At 33.5% G+C, this 21,048-nt stretch overlaps 1 protein-coding gene across 2 annotated transcripts in view; it reads left to right on the top strand.

Moving 5' to 3' along the window:
• Window positions 1-834: 834 nt before the first annotated feature.
• The window catches only part of LOC141394150 (aquaporin-like), a 32,475-nt gene continuing 12,261 nt past the window's right edge, over window positions 835-21,048 (top strand). The window contains exon 1 of one of the 2 annotated variants that reach the window (XM_073968090.1): window positions 835-1,832. In XM_073968090.1, the coding sequence (XP_073824191.1) occupies window positions 1,817-1,832 (16 nt within the window). In that variant the 5' untranslated portion in view covers window positions 835-1,816. Of the gene's footprint in view, window positions 1,852-21,048 lie in introns of both variants that reach the window. The other variant, XM_073968091.1, reaches the window with a different exon arrangement.

The raw sequence follows: 21,048 nt of genomic DNA, 5'->3' as shown, positions 1-21,048 counted from the left end.
GAAGCCAAAAATATGCCGTCTCAAAATTTGACATGAATCGGACCAAAAATAGGGGTTGCATAAAATTCCGCTGTCTATACATAACATGGTCGTACGACAAACTGTCCTGAGTAAGTCTATGCTAAAAACTGTCAAGCTTTCCAAAAAAATTCAAATGGCGCCTGGCAATACGCGATGATGCCCAGGAAGCTTTCGTTTTCCTCGTATATCATATATAATGATATGTGAATCACATCAATTAAAAGTTATTTGTGCGGGACCATTTTCAAGTATTGAGACCCCCTAGTAGCACGTGTTAAAATATTCCGATCAAACATTAGCAATCTAACAAAGCTAAACACTTTAGGGGCATAAAAAATCCAACATCGATTTTTTAAAACCACCCTAGTATATACTTCTGCACCAGTCCCGATGCGTCCGTTTAACAGTTTTTTTTTTTTTAATTTTTTAAACTACATGTACCGTTTTTCATATAAGAACTAAAGCTTTTTTTCACATATGAACTTTTTTTAAGTAAATGAGTTTTACATGAGTTTTATGAAAAACCGACGAATATTTCGATGTGTTACACACGGAGTAACAAAATTAATTATACCCTCCATATTATGGTGGAGGGTATAAAAGTAATAACACAATCGTTTTATTAGTGGAATACATTTCTGATTGTCATCAAAATATATAAAAAAAAACTACTAAATCTACGAAAACCACAAATTTATATGTTACAAATCAATACTTAAACAAATCAATATTATCCTGTATTATGTAGAGTTGCACACATACATACATGTGTACAAATATTGAACTCGTAAAAGACAAAGTAACATTTTTACTATTCGCAAACCATTTTGAACATCTATTCGCAACTCAGCTGTGTTCGGATAAACAACTCAAACAAATTATATCAATCGTAAACAATTTAACGGTAGAGACAAAAACCGCAGATGGACGGACAGCCTATACAAGTGCAAAACTATTAAAGTTCGATTTCATGTTTGTTTTTCGGGTATTTTTATTCAAGTGCAGAGCTGCTATTCATCATCGATACTCAATGCAAATAATGAAGGCATTCGCTATTACTTTATAGCTTAGTGTTATAGTTGTTGTTGTCGTTGTACTTGAAACAAACAAACGAAAAAAAATAATAGTTTCATATTGGGAGTCATTCAAGAGATTTAAATAAATAATAAAAATTCAATATTAGAAGAAAATGTATTTATGAACAACTAAAGCTGCAAAATGTTACGCGAGATGTACTTTCGTTTTCTGCTCCAATCAATGTCGACCGCATAGTCATCATCGTCGTCACCAACGCCACCACCAACATCGTTTTTGTGCGTTTTGTTTAGTTATATTAAATAATTGTCAATTGTTCATCCTATCAATCAAATTTGATCAAAAAGAGAAATTAAAATCTCATTTATGACTCGATTTTGGTTTTGCCATATTCAATGGTCAATCAATTGTCCGAACACCTTTGCCCGTTGTTCATTCATGGCTGTGTAAAGTGCCACTATCTCATCTGTGTTAATTTGGCAAGCTGAGTGAACAGATTGTTTAGATTGTTTGAACGACCGGTCCATTAGCAAACGTACGCACGCACTGAAATTCGAAACCATTAATTTTCAATATTCGGCAACAAGTAATTTAAGAGGGAGAATATGTGTTAAAAAGTGAACATTGTAAACAGAAAAAATAAAAATAAAATATTGAAAAGTGACTTCAACTGTTGTAAACTTACATATACTCGTATGTCTGTACATACATATGTATGTATCTTAATTCTATCATAAACCTCCATTTAAATTAATAAATAATGGTAGAAAAAACGGGTAAGTTTTTGATGACTTTGTAAACAATTCTTCATTTTCGATGACATAGTAAAAAAATCCATTGCGATATTTAAAACAATGGAAAGTATAATCAATAGTATTGTTGCCAAAATGAAAATATGAAATGTAAGAAACAGGAAAAAATTATTTATGTCGGCTTTTAATTCCAATATAAAACTCTAGAAAGTGGAAAAATGATGTTATATCAATGACATGGTTCAACGTTATGATGCGTTTTTCAACGAATAATGTCTCACTTTACATATGATGTTTTTGGGTCATATAAAAAGAATTAGTCAGATACCTTAATTTAAAGAAGTATAGAATGGTGTCTGTGTGATGTACATTTGTACATTGTAATTTTAGACTTGTGCTAAAGAAAATAAGAAAAATTCTATGGACTGCTCCCCTGATTACTACCACAATGTCGTTGTTGAAACAGCATATACAGTATGCAAAGTTCATATTCGTACACCCCTCAAAAATGAATACAATCTGTATTAATTCCATATTTTATATGGAAATATGAAACAATTGATGGGGATTACTATAACAAAGAAAGATTTAAAAATATGAAAACAAATTTTTAATTTATTCCGTCATTTAGGTATAGATGGCGCCTGTGTGGGTGGCAAAGTTCGTATTAGTACACCTAGAAGTACTCTACATTTGAGGTATTTAAGGATTTTTTAAGCGAAATACCACCAATTTGTGTTTTTTTCTTTAGAGTGCCTCTGCTATAAAAATGTAAAAATAACTATAATTTAATTAAAAATTTTGCATGAATAAAAAGTCGGACGAAAATTCGAAATACTTAAGGAAAATGTGATAGCTACCAGGGACAGTTTGGTCGACCAAAATTTGTTAAGCTACTGTAACAAATTACTAAATATTTTCTTTCTCATAAACCTTGTTTTATTATTGGAGAAAAAATGAAAACTTATATTTTTCTGAAGTTTCTATTCAGAAAATGTGCATCATTAATAAATTTTGTAAGAAATGTTTTTAAATTTTTTGTTTGAGAGAAACTTTTTTTCTTTTTGAGAGAAACTTCTAATGAAATCTGAATTACTTCTTCATGTCGTATCATTCCACTACTGAATACGAATTATGGAATATACTCCATGTTTGTTATGTCATATTCTATAGAGGTCTCGAAGCATTTTACTCAATGGAAGTGCATAAAAAATGTGTATTGGATAAAATGTATGAAGGGTTTTCAGTGGACGATATCTTGAAAGGCAATTAGAAATTTAGTTTTGACCTTTTTAGCAAACTTATAGATAAGGAAACAAAGAAAATATTTTTACAACAAATCAACTCGAAAAACGCCAATAGAGCTATAAAATGTATGCAATATTTAAAAATGCCACAGTTTTGATATAGTTTGCACCATATCTTCTAAACTTTCAAATTTGTCGTAATGATATCATTGAAAAAAAAAATACTCAATTCTTCAGAACATACCTTTGTTGTGTAATGCCTTAATCACTATTTTTAACGATGATTTAATAAATATATCAATAATTCACCACAAATTGCTAAAAATGAGAAAAATCTGTGTGTTTGATGTACATGATGTAAAAAGAGTGACATAAAATACTGCTGAAACAACATGAAGGAAGCATTTTAAATCTTCACAATGTTCCAAAGAATTGTTGTTTTTGAAAGATTTCCTGTAAAGGTAACATGGTTCAGTTCCCAATGGTGTAGCAGCAATTGACTAAAATTTCAGAAATGATGTAAAATTTTCTATTTTTGGTCGATTTTTTGTATGACATATAAGTTCAGCTGACTGAGTGCGGACTACAATATTGCTAAAAAGTGGAAAACATATAATGCGAAAAAGGTCGGATATGAATAGTCGAATAGTGTCTATATAATTGAACCACTAATTAGGGTTACGAGGTTATACATTGATATAATACAAATATTCCTCATGGAGATAATGATTTTAGACTCCACATTAGGCAGGGGCGATTTGAAAACCTTCATGGGCCCTTCGCGTTTCTTATTCCTTGGATTGAACTGAGCAAAAAAGTCCACTGGACCATATATCTACCGTGAAAATGAAGCCTCCCGTTTTTTGGATATTTTGGCAAATAACAGCCAAACCATTGAGATTTTCGATCCAACACGAAGCCAAACATTGTAGCCAAGACTGTAATTGAAAACTCTCTAATACATCGCAATAGCATTGGAACGCTCCTTCAGGCAGTTTTGACCTTAAGAATGTGCAAACTTTTCGGAAAATGTCGATAAATGACATTGTGCTATAAAATTTGACCCGAAAAATATTCAAGTGTTCTGATGCAAAATTATATCGTGTTGGGATCCATGGACAACGACAATGCCTTTAGTTCGTTTGGGTCACTTCGTTTTATTTTTTTATAACGGTAAAAGTAGGGAAAATCTGGGTTTCTTACATTTTCAAATTTAAACGGACATATCTTCTTTTTTTTACAACGGATTTCTAGTGATCCTTCTACCTCTTAAAGGGATGAATAATATCTTTAGAACAAGTTATTATTTGTTTAAATCGGTTAACAAATGGCTAAGTTATAGTGGTTTAAGTCTGAAAACCCCCTCAAAAACACTATAACTGAATTTCTCATAATTTTGAAAATAATTATTGAACAAAACAAAAAAACATTATATTTTTGAAAATTATGAGAAATTCAGTTATAGTTTTTTGAGGGGGTTTTCAGACTTAAACCACTTTAAACAAATAATAACTTGTTCTAAAGATATTATTCATCCCTTTAAAAGGAAGAAGGATCACTAGAAATCCGTTGTGAAAAAAAGAAGATATGTCCGTTTAAATTTGAAAATGTAAGAAACCCAGATTTTCACTACTTTTACCGTTATAAAAAAATAAAAAGAAGTGACCAAAACAAACTAAAGGCATTGTCGTTGTCCATGGATCCCAACACGATATAATTTTGCATCAGAACACTTGAATATTTTTCGGGTCAAATTTTGTAGCACAATGTCATTTATCGACATTATCCGAAAATTTTGCACATTCTTAAGGCCAAAACTGCCTGAAGGAGCGTTCCAATGCTTTTGCGATGTATTAGAGAGTTTTCAATTAATGTCTTGGCTACAATGTTTTTATTTGTGTTGGATCGAAAATCTCAATGGTTTGGCTGCTATATGCCAAAATATCAAAAAAACGTCAATAAAAAACTTAAAGTCAAAATCGGGAGGCTCGATTTTCACGGTAGATATATGGTCCAGTGGACTTTTTTGCTCAGTTCAATCCCAGGTATCAGAAACGGAAAGGGCTCATTAAGGTTTTTTCCTTCCACACAAATCGCCCCACCCTACTCCACATACATATGTTTGGGCGAAATTCGTTTCACACAAGTTGGAATTGCTTATCTCTGTTTGTCTGGCAGGATGGAGCGCATGATGGTCAAAGTTTTGGATCTAGTAATATTTTGTCCAAATTTAATTTAAGTCATATCGGCACCTCTGCCATAAAAGTTCCAAATTTTTCGCTAAATTGGTGTATGCTATATCTCTAACTAGAGTAATCGATTCTATCTAAACCTTGCCCATCGCAACATTTCTTCCTTGACATAGATCGAACCTAATATGGGTTATATCGGTCCACTCCTCCAAATATCGTAAAATTACTTCCAAATCTACATCAAGTTCCAAGAGAATATGTTTGGACAACATCATCAGTTATATCCCTCACAAAAGTTTAAAGACTGTTCGAGGGTCCTTTGGATATTTTTTTGTTGACGCTTGTAGTCTTGTTTACTACGATATCCTATTTTTCGTGGGCAAGTCCATGCTTACTGAAAAGGCTCAAAATACTACGGTGACCAACTAAAATGGTTTGTGGCGCGGTAACTATTGAAAGGATAATATCCATTTCTAAAATTGACTATGTCGCTCCATTTCTACAGGTACCGTCTCCGCAAAAGTTTAACACTTCTGCGCCTTTATCTAAATTAAATTTATTAGTAAAACATATGAATTTATTCGGAACGTCCACAATCGTTAAGATAAATTTCCCAAAATTTTCGATATTTTTATTGGAAAGTTTCTTAAAATTCCCTGAATACATATTGTTGGGGAAAATATTTTTGTTGTGTAGCCGGTATTCGATTTTGTTATAGTCGCAAATTCACACAGGCTGAGGGCACATATCTTTCGGCAAAGACGACTGATACTTTTTACTAATTTTTTAGAAATCAAAATTCACGATTTTTTTAGTTCGTTTTCAACCGATTACAGCTTATGACAAATATAAAACTCTTTTGGACACTAATGGTCAATCGACAAGGGTAGAGAGCTTCTTGATTAACTTGGTTATTATTAGAGAATATTTACGTGGGGTTCTTTAAGGATCGATTGTTATTTGTCAAAACTATGTAACATTTGAAGCAACACATTTAATTTAAGAAATATTTAAATTCTAGTTTCAAGAACTGATTTTAAATTTCTGAAGTTTTTAATTGTCTTGCACAGACTCTATCTCTTCTAGTAAAGAAGTAAATTTGACGTTTTTATGACATAAAATAATATTTTATTCTTCCGTTATCGACACAATATCTAGATATAGAACTCCTAGCTGCACCCGCGTATTCAAGTTATTCTTCTTTTTGGAGCTCTAATTCATAGATGTCGAACAGGGGTTATGTTCGGATAGAACTATACACTCCTCAAATTTATAGTAAATCTAGGTGTACGAATACGAACTTTGCCACCGACAAAGGCGCCATCTACACCTAAATGACGTAATAAATTAAAAATTTATTTTGTTATTTTTAAATCTTTCTTCGTTATAGTAATCCAAATCAATTGTTTCTTATTTGCATATAAAATATAGAATTAATAATAATTTGAGGGATTTACGAATATGAACTTTGCATACTGTATGTTTGTAAGTTCGCTTTTCTACTTAATCTAACTCTGGATCTATCTCCAGTTCTAGGAATGTGGCTGCTTCGGTGGTCGTGCCTCAGTGGATGCGCCTAACAACAACAATAAAACAAGTAAGAAAGGGCTGTAGTCGGGCGGGGACGACCATTTAATTAAGTGCCCAGCAAACCAAAATCGGAATAAACATCCGAATTCGGATCGAATTCGATACGAAAGTCGGAAGAAACATCCGAGTTCGGATGCGAATTCGGTCCGAACTCTGACCGAAAGTCATATGGCGTGGTTGACGTGTTCTCTGACCGAAATTCGGATGAAAATCGGAAGTTTTTGCAGACTTTCGGACCGAATTCGGTCCGAATTCTGATGAACCATCATATGAATTTCTGATTTATTAACCGACGTTCGGACAGATATCGGTCCGAATTCGGAAGAAAAATCTTATGAAATTCGGAAGTTTTGGACGACTTTCGGACCGAATACGGTACGAAGTCTGATGAACTATCGTATGAATTTCTGATTTATTTACCGTCGTTCGCACAGAATTTGTTTTTATTATTTAAAAGTGTTAAATGTACACAGTTAATTCATGAAAACTTAAAATCCTTAAATTTAAATGTTTGTTTACCTACTATAAACATATGAAGGGGTTTAATATCATCTTATAGCCTGTTTATATTATAGATTTTTGCAGGGTTAACCTTCTTTATGAGGATTTATTTGACCTTACGGACTTGATATTTGAAACCCAGTGGGTTTCTTAAATCCGTACTTCCCCACCAGCAGTGGGAACAACAAATTTATCAACAGGATCTGTGAAATATGTAAAACCATTTTATTAATATATGAAAAAATACATGTCTTCCCATACAAAAGTTGATATACATGAAAGTATAAAGAAACTTAACTTTGGCAATACTTATAAAACATATGACTTTCCACGAAATAGCGTTGAAGTTTGACGAAAAAATATTTACTTTCATTAACTTTATAAAAATAAACAAATCTGTATACAACGGTTCACTATGAATGATCTTTAAACACTATCATGCATCAACACGCATAACAAAAATAAACCAAATTTGTTCTCCATTTTTCACTAATTTTTTCGTTCGCACTTCATCGGCACATGAAGAAATACACACAATTTGCCCAACATGTGCGAGCGCAACATGTACAATTCTTTTCGCTCTGCTTATTTACAATGAAGATAGCCAAAGCAGCACAAGAGAAAAAATAAGAAAAATCCCTTCAGAGAGAGAGAGAGAGAGAGGGAAAAAGTTCGTCAGACTAATCGGACCGAATTCGGTCAGACGTGTCGGAAAAAACTTCCGACTTTGAGCAGACGTGTCGGACGTCCGACATTGTGTTTGCTGGGTGGAGACCAACAAAATAAAATCAAAACGAAAACATGTGTGAATGTATGAGTGAAAAAAAATCAACAACCAAATGATGTTTATCGTTTGCCTTTGTTCACAGTATGCGTGAGAGAGAAAAGCAAATGCAAAGACAACTCTATGGGATCGCTGTGTATACTGTCTTTGCAAAAAAGAGCATCCCTGATTTAATACCATAATCATAGTGGTGTAGATTTTAAAACTTGAATTCCGCGCCAGACAATAACCATAAAGGTGAGAACACAGTCAGCTCTTAGCTTAATCTTTCTGCTTAGCTTATTTCTTCACTAGGCCGCTTATTTCTTGGTATCACACATCGAAGCGTAAAATTCATGGCCGCTATAAACATAATTATTTCAATATATCAAAGAAAATTCCATTTTTTAATATGAATTGTTCGTAAATAATTAGTACCGAACATACAAATTACAACCAAATTCTATTTTTCCGATTGAACACGTGTTTATATCAAATTGAATGCCAAAACGAAATGTCAAAAATGAAGCCAGGCGAAGAATTCAAAAGTTCAACAATTTTTAACTTTGTGGCCTGAAGCCTCGCTTCGTTGTGGTATGTCCTCTTGAAAACAGTACAATTTCATTTTTGCGCTTTGAAGCGAGGCGGAAAAAATAAGCAACAAAAATCCATTGTGTTCTCACCTTAAGATGGCCTCCTTGGTAAAAAAAGCTTTTTAGGAAATCTGAATTTGGGTTATTTCAAACTATGACACCATCATGGGCATACGGCATCATTTAAACTTTTTAAAATAAATTAAATTTAATTTATTTAAAATTAATTTGTTTTTCAAATATATAAATACATAATTAAAGAAGATGTGAAGATGTTGTCTCCTATGTAAATACATAATTAAAGAAGATGTGAAGACGTTGTCTCCTACGTAGCACAGTTGTTCAGAAATTTCGATATTCCTCAAAACCCCTAATTTTGTCGTCACCAATTGTTAATTTCTATATGGGATTTGATAGTAAACATATTGAAACTAAGGAAAAATAAGTCAAAATATTGGAAAATGCTGTCTTTATTGTTTTTTTTTTTTTTCTTTGTTAGGTAGGTAGGATTCTTGCCTTTAAGAAGCGCTACGCTTTCACGAAGTGAGCTAATTTATTTTTTCTCGCGTACTACATTTTAGTGAAACTCCAACATTAGTGGAATAAATTGAGGTGCACTTGGCAAATGCAATATCACCCCAAGCACCGAAAATACAATTAGGCCCCAAACTATCCATTTACGCCCCAAAAAATTTATTAACTTAAATGAAGCTCTAAAAAATAGCGCGATTTTTTACAAAAATATTTTCACAATTTTGGAATTTCAAAGTTTTTCTAAAAAAATTGCCAATACTATTATAAAAATCGCGCGATTTTTTTTCAAAAATATTTTCGCAATTTCAGGAAATACAGAATTTTTTTTAACAAATTGCAAATATTTGTATAAAATTGAAAAGCGCACAGGCGAAATATTTTACAAAAATATTTTACTATTGAAAAAATACAGAGTTTTTGTAAAGAAATGCAAATACTTAAAAAATTTCCCGATTTAAATTTATTAATATACTCGTATATTCGACTATGTCCTCGTCGAATACCGTAGTCTGGTAAAATTTCTCCGAACTACTACTGACAAATTCAGATATATTTTCATTTTTAAATAATACTATGAAATCTAGAAGATTTTGTGGAGACTTCGCTATTGTTTGGCACTTAAGCCTTCCCAAATGTGCAATTCCGTTTATATTCTAGCCTCTTCCCTAAAATGTATATATTTATATAAAAAGTAATGAAAATTTTTGAAAAGCAAAAAAAAACCTTTGAAATTAAGAATAAAATCGTTGGGAGTTATGTTTTTATGTAGTTATGTCCGTTTTGCTTCACGGAAAAAACTCAAAACCAATATTGGGAGTTATATCCGTGGGTGTTACGTCCGGGCACGGTTTTTTTGTTTGTTCTTAATAAAATTTATGAAATTACACCCTAATTTTTCTTCGTCTTCCTAATAACTTTCGAAAATTCACCCCAATTTGTTGTTTCTGTTAAACACTGGATTGCATTTGGGCCCTAAACATGTGCAAAAAGGCCCCAATGAAAAATGTATTTACACCCTAATATTATTTAGACCCCAATTTGATTTTAAAATTTTCGATTTACTTGTTGTGAAGACAAATTGGCCCCAACAGCTGATTGAAAAAAGATTAAAGACGAAAATAGGCCCCAAATGTTATATAAGTTATAGGGGTTTTAAGTATTTTTTTTTTTTAATTTTTGAACAGATTTCAAGAACTATACTAAATTTTGTCGTTTTTGATGAATCGGCAAGCTGAAAGTGTTATCAGTCAAACATAAGTTACAGAGCTTTATTATGTTTTTATGTTACAGAGTTTTGACCAGGAAAAAACGATTCTGAACCACTTCGCGTATGTAACATTTACAAATTGCATATACTCTTGCACTCCTAATTTCTACAGATCGAGCCTACATGAGCCTAATATTTTATTTTTTACTACGTTGTTCGAGTAGAAATACTCTCCGAACAACGATAAAATAAGTCCCATCCCTAACAAATGAGAGCATTTATCGAAATAAATTAATTATGACAGACAAAATATAAAATTTAAAAATGTAGGCCTTTTTTAGAAAAACTGAAAAACATGAATTAAAAGTAAACGGTTCAACGATTAGTATACGTTCAAAGCATAGCAAGTTTGCTATTCTCTTTCATTGCAGTTCCATTTTTGGTCCATTGTTTTAATTTCGCGTACAAATCTAGATACAAAAATCAAATACCTCCCTGAAAGTCTGTATACACAAATATTGTTTTGACATGTCTCTCTCTCCTTAATTTTTAAAATAGGAATACATAAAAATATATTGAAAATGGCTAAATTTACAGAATTTATGGAAAATATGATGAAAAACGTGTAATTAAATATAAAACATACATTCAAAGGAATGGCTATTGTATTTCCTGTTCATTTAATGTGTATCATGTGTGTTTTTTGTTCTAATTTCCTTAAAAGCCAGGAAACAAAAAGTGAGAAGAATTGAAATATGTTACGGTGAACAACGAATGGTGTCGTGGAAACGAGTTAATTCGTGTACGTATTTCGACTCTCGAACAACGTACTTCAAACGCTCGTGTGAACATGACATTATATTCCTTTCCGACTATAAGTACATGCGTACTACAATGATGACTTCTACTGACTTCGAAATCTTTCCCTTAAATAATGAATCAGAAATGCTATATTGTATTATTATCCCTTATGTCTACCCACATTAAATCTATTTACAAAATGACAACCTGAAATCTTAGCTGTTTTCAAAATAATTTGGTGAACTTTTTTCTAATCCAAATTCGGTCAACATTTTACAGATATAGCGAGTTTGGACGAAAATTAATGTGGGAGCTATATCCAAATCTGAACCGATTTCCATATATAATTTGACAAGGCTATTTTAGACCATATATAATTTTCAAATTGGACATAGGTATCGTGATTGGTGCACTAAGTACACGAAATCAGCCGAAATTATATATGGGAGTTATATCCAAATCTGCACCGATTTCCATATATAATTTGACAAGGCTATTTTAGACCACATTCCGTACTTGCGTGTGTGAAAAGTACTAAATATGGTACAATTTGGATTTGGGGGAACGGACAGAGACGGAATACAGAAACTTCAGGTAACTGCTGGAGTATAGGATTGAGATATAGATACAATTTTGATTTGGGTGAACGGATAGAGATGCAATCCTGGAATCTAGAATTAATTAATTAACATTACAAATAAAAACTATAATAAACTTATAGCTAAAAGCACAAGCGACTACGGCTATCGGCTATCTAGAATTAAGACTACTGTTGGAGTATGGGATTGAAATAGATTTGGAAATTTGTACTTATGTGTATGAAAAGTACTACATGGTACTACATTTGGTACAGTAGAGAGCTGGAATCCTAATATTTGGAAATAAGATTACTGTTGGAGTCTAGAATTGAGGTATGGAGGTAGTTTTTAAAATTCGTACTTAGACCATGTTTATATTATAGCTTTTTGCAGGGTTAACCTTCTTTATGAGGATTTATTTGAAATATAAGCAATGTAATTGACAGTTAAAACCCAGTGGGTTTGCGAAATCCGGTTATATATAAACGTACTATTATGGGCACTAAAGGTTTGCCGTGGTAACGTCTATTTTATGAATTTCGAAGGAAGTGGGGTACCTTCCCCCCGACCTTCTTTTAAACGCATGTACATTATTAACTACATTCTTATACCGCAGAGTGATAGAAGACCAAAAAAGAGAAGACACGTGTCTTGCCGTTTTCCCTATCTCACCAACTTTCGCGGTTTTAGGCCTCAAAAGGCATCACTTAGTCAGGATTATATCTTCCAAACTATTAAGAGACCTGATTTAATCTCCTCAAAAAGAACCAAAAAGAAAAGTTTGGTCCCCGAACTTAGTTCATACGCAGCAACAGGGTGCCTCCTCAAGTCTTCAGTGGACCTTCTTCATGAGGAGGCAAAGATTCTTCCAGTACAACAACACAATGAGATGCTTTCGTTGCTGTACTTGCTCGGGTGTTACCCTGAGAGCCATCCCAATCACCATCTGCTGGCTAGGCCCGATATTCGTATTTTATACGTTTTTCTCCGATTCTGGTCCATACACGGAGGAAAAAAGGCCTCTCTGACATATGTCCCAAACATATTTTGCAGCAAACACATATTTGTTTGTAATCAGTCGCAAACTTAACATATGTTTGGGCCCTGCAAACAAATATATGTTTGTGTGCAAACAAATTATATGTTTGGGCGCAAACAAATATATACAAACGCAAAAGCCACGAAAAAAACAAACACATGGACCAATGGCCGCTTTCTGAGAGCACGGGAGCGTAACTTTTAATGTGAAACAATTTGAAATGTTTGCTTACTTGCTCTCAGTAAGCGCTCACTCGTTATCTCAAATATATAATATATAATTGTTCCACAAACATCCCAGATGGGACAAGGGAGACTTCTCTCATATCAATGAGTGCACGCCGATTCATATTGGCTCAATGATATGGGACCTACTTTTTATTGCCGAGTCCGAACGGCGTGCCTTACGACACCACTTGTAGAGAAGTTTTTCATGGCTTAAATACTCAGGAAATGTCGCCGGCATTACTGAGGGGGAATTTTGCCACCGTTGAAAATTTGATGTTGCTTGGCCTGGGATTTGAACCGCAGACCTTCTGAGTGCAAGGCGGACGTGCTAACCATTGCACCACGGTGGCCCCCAATAAAAAATATATACACACATTTATAACTGGTGGTGGTTTATTGAAAGGCAAACAAATAAAATTGAGATATGCTACAAAATGTTGCAAACATATATTTGTTTGGACACAAACAAATTATGTTTCGATCCAAACATATATTTGTTTGCAATCAGTCCCAAACAAATCTTTGTTTGGATCCAAACATATTCCTAACATATATTTTTCTGCGTGTAGATACCAAACCGTCCCATATTTAAGGATACCGTCTTAAGATTTCAATGAATATATTCCATTTTTATATTTTTTCAGCGATTCTGGTCCATATAACAAATTCTTCAAAATTCAAGAATACAAGCAACTACAAAAATTTTCATAAGATCTCAATACACAACTTTCTAGAACATATATACTTTCCAGGAACGGTTCTTCAAGCTCATGTCCATATTTACATTTTGCGATTTTCCTTGCGGGAGTTACCCTCTCCATCAAATTGACTATGGTCGCAAGGAAAGTTGCCTAATGTAAATATGGACTAAAATTCGATTATTTTTGCCCATTCTTTCCTGACCAGGTCCGGAAACACAAAACCTTTCAAAATTCTTTGAAATTTAAACAGTTTGTTATTTACAGACCAGTAGTGCGATTCTCTAACACATTTTTTGAGTTACCGACAAAAATCGGTAACATCTAAACGCAAAATTATGAATGAAAAGATAAAATAAAAGTTGACAACGCACTTGCTATCGGTAGAACTTTACGACTGCTTTTTATTCCTCGCTAACTTACCGAAAAACATCGGTAATTACCGAAATTATAAGCATTTTAATTTTACCGACAATTGTCGGTAACTCAAAAAATGAGTTGGAGAATCGCATGGAAAACGTTACAAATAATTTAATATTTTGTGAGTTTCAGCCTAAAGAATCCTTCCTAGAAGGTTCACAAAGACGTATAGCAATAAAGACCCGAACAAATGCATTTTCCAAAAACATATGCTAATAGTTCCACATTTTGGTTACAGATGGCTACACAACACACTGGAATTGATAACAGCAATGCCAATCGTTTTTGATTCCGATTTCTCGCGGGAGAAAACATTAACGTCGTGTTTTGTGGCTGAAATTTATTTCTTCACTATTTCTTATTTTTTATTTAATAAAAGAACAAAAGTCAACGCCCGAAAATTTGAGTTTTAATGTTTTTCTTGTCAATATTCCAATGAGTAACAGTTTTCGTTTAACAGAATGTTGTTATGATATCGTAGCAACAGAGGTTAACTCCCTCTACAGTTAATTTTTCAAAATTGACTTTTCCTATCTTATAATATTGACATCTTTGAGGTTCATATGTTCTAAACTCGAGAAAAAATTGTAAAAGAAACTTTACCTTGACAATTTTGAAGATGAAGTTTAGTGGATTTTATGTCTTCACAGTTTTTGTTCTCTTTGGGAAGAGCTACAACTTTGCCTCTGAGATTAAATCAAATTTATTAACGGTTTGGAAGATATGATCCTGACAAAGTGATCCCTTTTGACATCAAAGTAGAGGCCTATAACCGCGAAAGTCGATAAGACAGGGAAAACGGTCTTCTACTACGAAGCGGTGTTAGAATGTAGTTAATAAAACATGACTCAAAAAATTGCACAGTGGTATATGCCAAACTTATGACCATATCGGTTTCAGCATTACTTTTAAGAGACAATGGAGTTGGGTCTCCGACACGCCCACTTTTTTAAATATGTTATATATTATATATTGATAGTAGCGCATGCTTAACACACAAATAACATGCGTCATATACTGAATGGTCACAGTTGTAATAATTTATAACAGCTTTGAAGTGTTATCATGCGGTTCGGTAATTGACAGTTTACTAGAACAATGGGTTGAATTTTTCCATCATTTCAACTACTGAAGCGAACTTGGATTTATAAGAAATGACGAAATTAAGCTTTATTAAACATTTATGGCTATAAAAGAGATAAATATGCTTTATCTAAGTTTTCAACGCGATAAAATTACCCTGGGAACAGCTTATGATAAATTACTCTCGAACTTTGAAACCATCTTTAACTGTCACTGTAAAGCGGGCTACACACGATCAGTTTTTACTGACCGTTTTGCTCAAATAATCGGTTGCTTGATAGGGTGGACGCTCATTTATAACAATAAATGCTAAACAATATATCCTAAAAATCATCATTGGGCGAATAAATGCGACAATGTTCAGTTCGTTAGAAAAAGGAAAGGTTTCAGAAAAAAAGCTTTTGATAAATTTAAAATCCTCAATGAATAACTTGACAATAGACCCGAAGAAATGTGGTAGAAAATACCTATTTTGGAATTATAAAGCATACGACTGGTCAGAAACGCGGATCAGGGTCTGCTAGTAGGATTGAAAATACGAAAATATTAAATTTGGTACCATTTTGATATTGCGTGTGGGAATTCTATTCTACTACTATATACTAAAGTTCTAAAGTGTAATAATAAGTGTACTACACTGAAAGAAAATTACGTTGTATCAATGAAATTTGTCATTGATTTTGAACCAACGTAAGACTTTCGTTGTATTAATGAAGATGTTCATCGAGTTTCATAAAATAACTTTCATTATTGTTTCATAGTAATAATGTGAAAGTTTCATAGCAATAATAGAATTGTAACTTCTAAACTGCCTTGCCTGCTTACCTTGCTTGCTTCTGATAAAAGAATAAAAAAGAAAAGGGGAAGCCAGTTCGAAATTTGCTCGGCCTTCTTTATTCTTTTATTTTTATTATGTCAGAAATGTAGCAGGAAAGCAAGGCAGGTTATGTACGCAGGCCTTTAGTAGTTTATTGAATATAATAAAGAAGTATCATTGCATACTTGAAGAAATTTCATTGGAATAATGAAGAAACTCATTATTGTTATTTAATGAAACTTTTGATTTATTTAATGAAACTCTACGTTGCACGATGGGGCCGATGACAGGTTTTTGAGGCAAAAAATCACAGGTGAAAGATATACCTTCCAAATTTCGTGCAGATGTTTATAATCGGCCTAGAAACTAATCTGCCAAATTTGGTTGATATCGGTTCATATATCGAAATAGCTCTCATATATATGTTCGCCCGATTTCGAGTAAATGGTGGACCAAACACGAAAATTCTGTCCAATTATGATATTTGGAATATGTGACGGAATTCGGACTGGAAATAAGTTTGCCAAGTTATTTTGAAATCGGTTCAGATTTGGATTTAGCTCCCATATATATTTTCGCCCGATTTGAGGTATTTGGTGCAACAAACACGCAATTTCTGTCCAATTTCCATAAAATTTAAAACGTGTGACAGGATTCGGTCTAGAAATATGTTTGCCAAATCACCCTGTTTACGTTACCCTATGTTGCTGCTTATCGTTGTCCTCACTTTTTTTTACACCATTTACTTTGCCACTGAAGTTTAAATTAAAATATTATTTAAAATGAGCTGTCCTTTACGCAATTGTGCATTCGCGAAGTCTGATACGGAGAGAATGGTATCTTGTTGGCTTTGCCTGGATTCGTATCACATTAAATGTCTTGATTTAACGCCTCGTACAGCGGACAACCTACAGGAGAATAAAGGGTTACGTTGGTGCTGTAAAAAATGTCGTGTCTATGATGCTGAATTTTTCAAGTTCTTCAAATCCACCTTTATGGAATTAAATCAAATGAGCATTGAATTCAATACTTTAATGGAAAGATTTATTAAATATAAAGAAATATTTAATAATACGTCTTCACTGGACCAATTTATCCAATCTCCGAATGATTCCCTTCGTAAAAGAAAGAAGCCATCGGAAAACACTACAAACTTACTAAATAACGAATCTAATAATCTTGCAATTCCCTTAATTTCTATTCAAAATTCTCCATCAAAGATAGCATCACCACATCAAACAACTGAAAAGAATAATCTAACTGCAGATGTAACTCCATCGGGTTCATCAGAATTTCATTCACCGTTGCCATCACCTTCACCACCAAACGTTTTACGTAAAACTAATCCCCCCATTCCGAATTTAAGGGCAGTCACTCCCATGAAATCAATCTTCATAGCTCGTCTTGCTGCAGAAACTTCTGAAGAACATGTCTTATCGTACATAAAGAGCAACATTAATGTTAACGCTGAAATTATGGTTTATAAATTTAAGTACACACAACAACGTAGCAAGGCCTCTTTTAGAATTACTATCCCTGCAGAATTCTTTGATACTGTTTTACATGAATCTTTTTGGCCAGAGTACACTATAGTTCGTGAATATATTTATAGACATATTCAGAGATCTAATATAGCTTATTTACCAAATGTCCTGTTAGATAACACTCAATCAAAAAACTAATTTCTAATTCTTCTTCTTCTTCTGTGGATGATTTCAGCATAATATATCAAAATGTAAGAGGTTTAAACACTAAAATATCATCACTTTTTATTGATAGCTTTGCTTTTGATAACGATATTATAGCATTTACTGAAACCTGGCTAAATAAAAATATATATGATGCTGAAATTCTTTGTCTAACGTTCCAAATTTTTAGGCGTGATCGAGTTAATAGTTCCAAAAGCAGAGGAGGTGGGGTTCTTATAGCTGTATCGTCTAAATACCCATCACATGAAATACCATTATCCCTATAGGATGATATTGAATTAATTGCCGTAAAAATTCGTCTAAACCATTTAGCTATACATATAACTTGTTCATATATACCCTCTGGATTTCATGCATTTCTGAAGCTTTTCAAACCGCAAAACCAAATGATATTTTAATAGTCCTTGGAGACTTTAACTTACCTAACATTAAATGGACCCACAATTCCGAATCTATGGATCTTTTACCTACTAACACAAACTATAACATTATCCAATCTATTGAACCATTATTTGGTCTTGGTTTATCACAAATAAATGGCATTCATAACTCCCTTGGTAAATTGCTTGACCTAATATTTGTGAACCATCCTTTTAATATTCAACCTGTTCGGTGTGATCCCTTGGTGCACCCGGAAGATAAATTTCACCCAACCATAAAACTAATTCTTCAATTACCTCCCATTTCTATTCCTGTTATAAAGCAATTAACTAAACCTATATATTGTTTCTCTCGTACAAATTATACAAACTTAAATGCTCTTTTGAGCTTAACAAACTGGTCTATACTCCAATCTTTTGACACACTTGATGATATGTTACAAAGTTTCTATACTACTCTTGAAAATGCCATGTCGAAAACTGTGCCAATATCTAAAACTATTAGACGTTCTGGTCCACCATGGAATACCGCAACTTTAAGTAAGTTAAAGAACAAGAAAATAAACTTTATAAAAAATACAAGCAATGTGGTTCCCCTTCTGATTTTGCAGTTTATGTAGTTGCCAGATCGAAATTTACTATTCTAAATAATCGGCTGTATAGAAGTTATATTTCGGAAGTCAAACAAAAATTAGTTAAAAATCCTAAATCCTTTTATGGTTTTATAAATTCAAAGCGTCAATCGCATACTTTGCCAAAAATCTTAAAGTTTAAAACTATTGTTGCGGAAGATGACATCTCTATATCAAATACATTTGCATCATTCTTTGAAACAACTTATTCAAATAAATCGTACAACAATGCAACCGAATATCCATATCCCTTGCCAGAATTTCCGTCCATAAATCTTCCTTCATTAACAGTTTCTGATGTGCTAACAAAGTTAAAATCTCTAAAAAACATAACATCCCCAGGTCCAGATGGAATACCTGCCTGCATATTAAAGAACTGTGCTGAAAATCTTGCACTTCCTCTTAGTATAATGTTTAATGAATCTATTCGTGCCGGTCATTTCCCTTTAAAATGGAAACAGTCGTTTATTGTTCCCTTATTTAAATCAGGTAGTAGAAATGAGGCTACCAATTATATAGGTATTGCAAAATTGAATTCAATTCCAAAATTATTTGAGAAAATGGTTACTGAATTAGTATCCTTTCATGTTTCTCCTATACTGTCCAATCATCAACACGGGTTTCGAAAAAGTCGATCTACCATTACAAATTTACTAGAACTAACTTCAAATGTTAATGAGGGCTTTCGAAATCGTTGCCAAACGGACTGTATTTACACTGATTTCAGCAAGGCTTTTGACAAAGTAAATCATGAACTATTATTACTCAAACTAAACGCTATTGGCTTCTCGCCTTCATTACTGAAATGGATAAAATCATATCTCAGCGATAGAGAGCAAACAGTTAAATTTGGCACTGCTATATCCGATAAAATATATGTTACATCTGGGGTTCCGCAGGGGAGCCATCTTGGACCGGTATTATTTACACTATTTATTAATGATCTGCCAAATGTTTTACAGAACTCCAATATTCTCATGTTTGCCGATGATGTCAAAATATTCCAATCATTCAGTGACCCATCGAACCAACATCTTCTACAATCCGATTTAGACCGTTTCTGTCATTGGTGCAATATAAACATGTTGGAGCTAAATGTCCTTAAATGTAAGCACATGTCATTTTTATACCCTCCACCATATGGAGGGTATAATTAAATTTGTCATTCCGTTTGTAACACATCGAAATATTCGTCGGAGACCCTATAAAGTATATATATTATTGATCAGCATAAAATTCTATGTCGATTTGACCATGTCCGTATGTCCGTAAAACTTTCTCCCAGAATTTTGTCGGTATCGGTCCTAACCTTCATATAGCGCCCATAGAACGGTACCTCCCGATTTTCGGTATTTTAAGGGTTTTAGCTTCATTATCCTACCAAAATGGCTGAAATTTGGTACGTAGTCTTCTTTAGGGGTATAAAACGTTCCCCCAGAATTTTGTCGGTATCGGTCCACACCTTCATATAGCCCCCATAGAACGGCACCTCCCGATTTTCGGTATTTTTAAGGTTTTAGCTTCATTATCCTACCAAAATTGCTGAAAGTTGGTACGTAGTCTTCTTTAGAGGTATAAAACTTCCCCCCAGAATTTTGTCGGTATCGGTCCACACCTTCATATAGCCCCCATAGAACGGTACCTCCCGATTTTCGGTATTTTTAAGATTTTAGCTTCATTATCCTACCAAAATGGCTGAAATTTGGTACGTAGTCTTCTTTAGGGGTATAAAACGTTCCCCCAGAATTTTGTCGGTATCGGTCCACACCTTCATATAGCCCCCATAGAACGGCACCTCCCGATTTTCGGTATTTTTAAGGTTTTAGCTTCATTATCCTACCAAAATTGCTGAAAGTTGGTACGTAGTCTTCTTTAGGGGTACAAAACTTCCCCCCAGAATTTTGTCGGTATCGGTCCACACCTTCATATAGCCCCCATAGAACGGTACCTCCCGATTTTCGGTATTTTTAAGATTTTAGCTTCATTATCCTACCAAAATGGCTGAAATTTGGTACGTAGTCTTCTTTAGGGGTATAAAACTTTTCCCCAGAATTTTGTCGGTATCGGTCCACATCTTTATATAGCCCCCATAGAACGGTACCTCCCGATTTTCGGTATTTTTAAGGTTTTAGCTTCATTATCCTACCAAAATGGCTGACATTTTGTACGTAGTCTTCTTTAGGGGTACAAAACTTTCCACCAGAATTTTGTCGGTATCGGTCCACACCT

This window comes from Musca autumnalis, unplaced genomic scaffold (assembly GCF_047663935.1).
Source record: "Musca autumnalis isolate F117 unplaced genomic scaffold, ASM4766393v1 scaffold_2, whole genome shotgun sequence".
In the NCBI taxonomy this organism is placed as follows: Eukaryota; Metazoa; Arthropoda; class Insecta; order Diptera; family Muscidae; genus Musca; species Musca autumnalis.
Note: the sequence above shows the minus strand (reverse complement) of the source record. Positions and strands in the feature narration are given on the sequence as shown.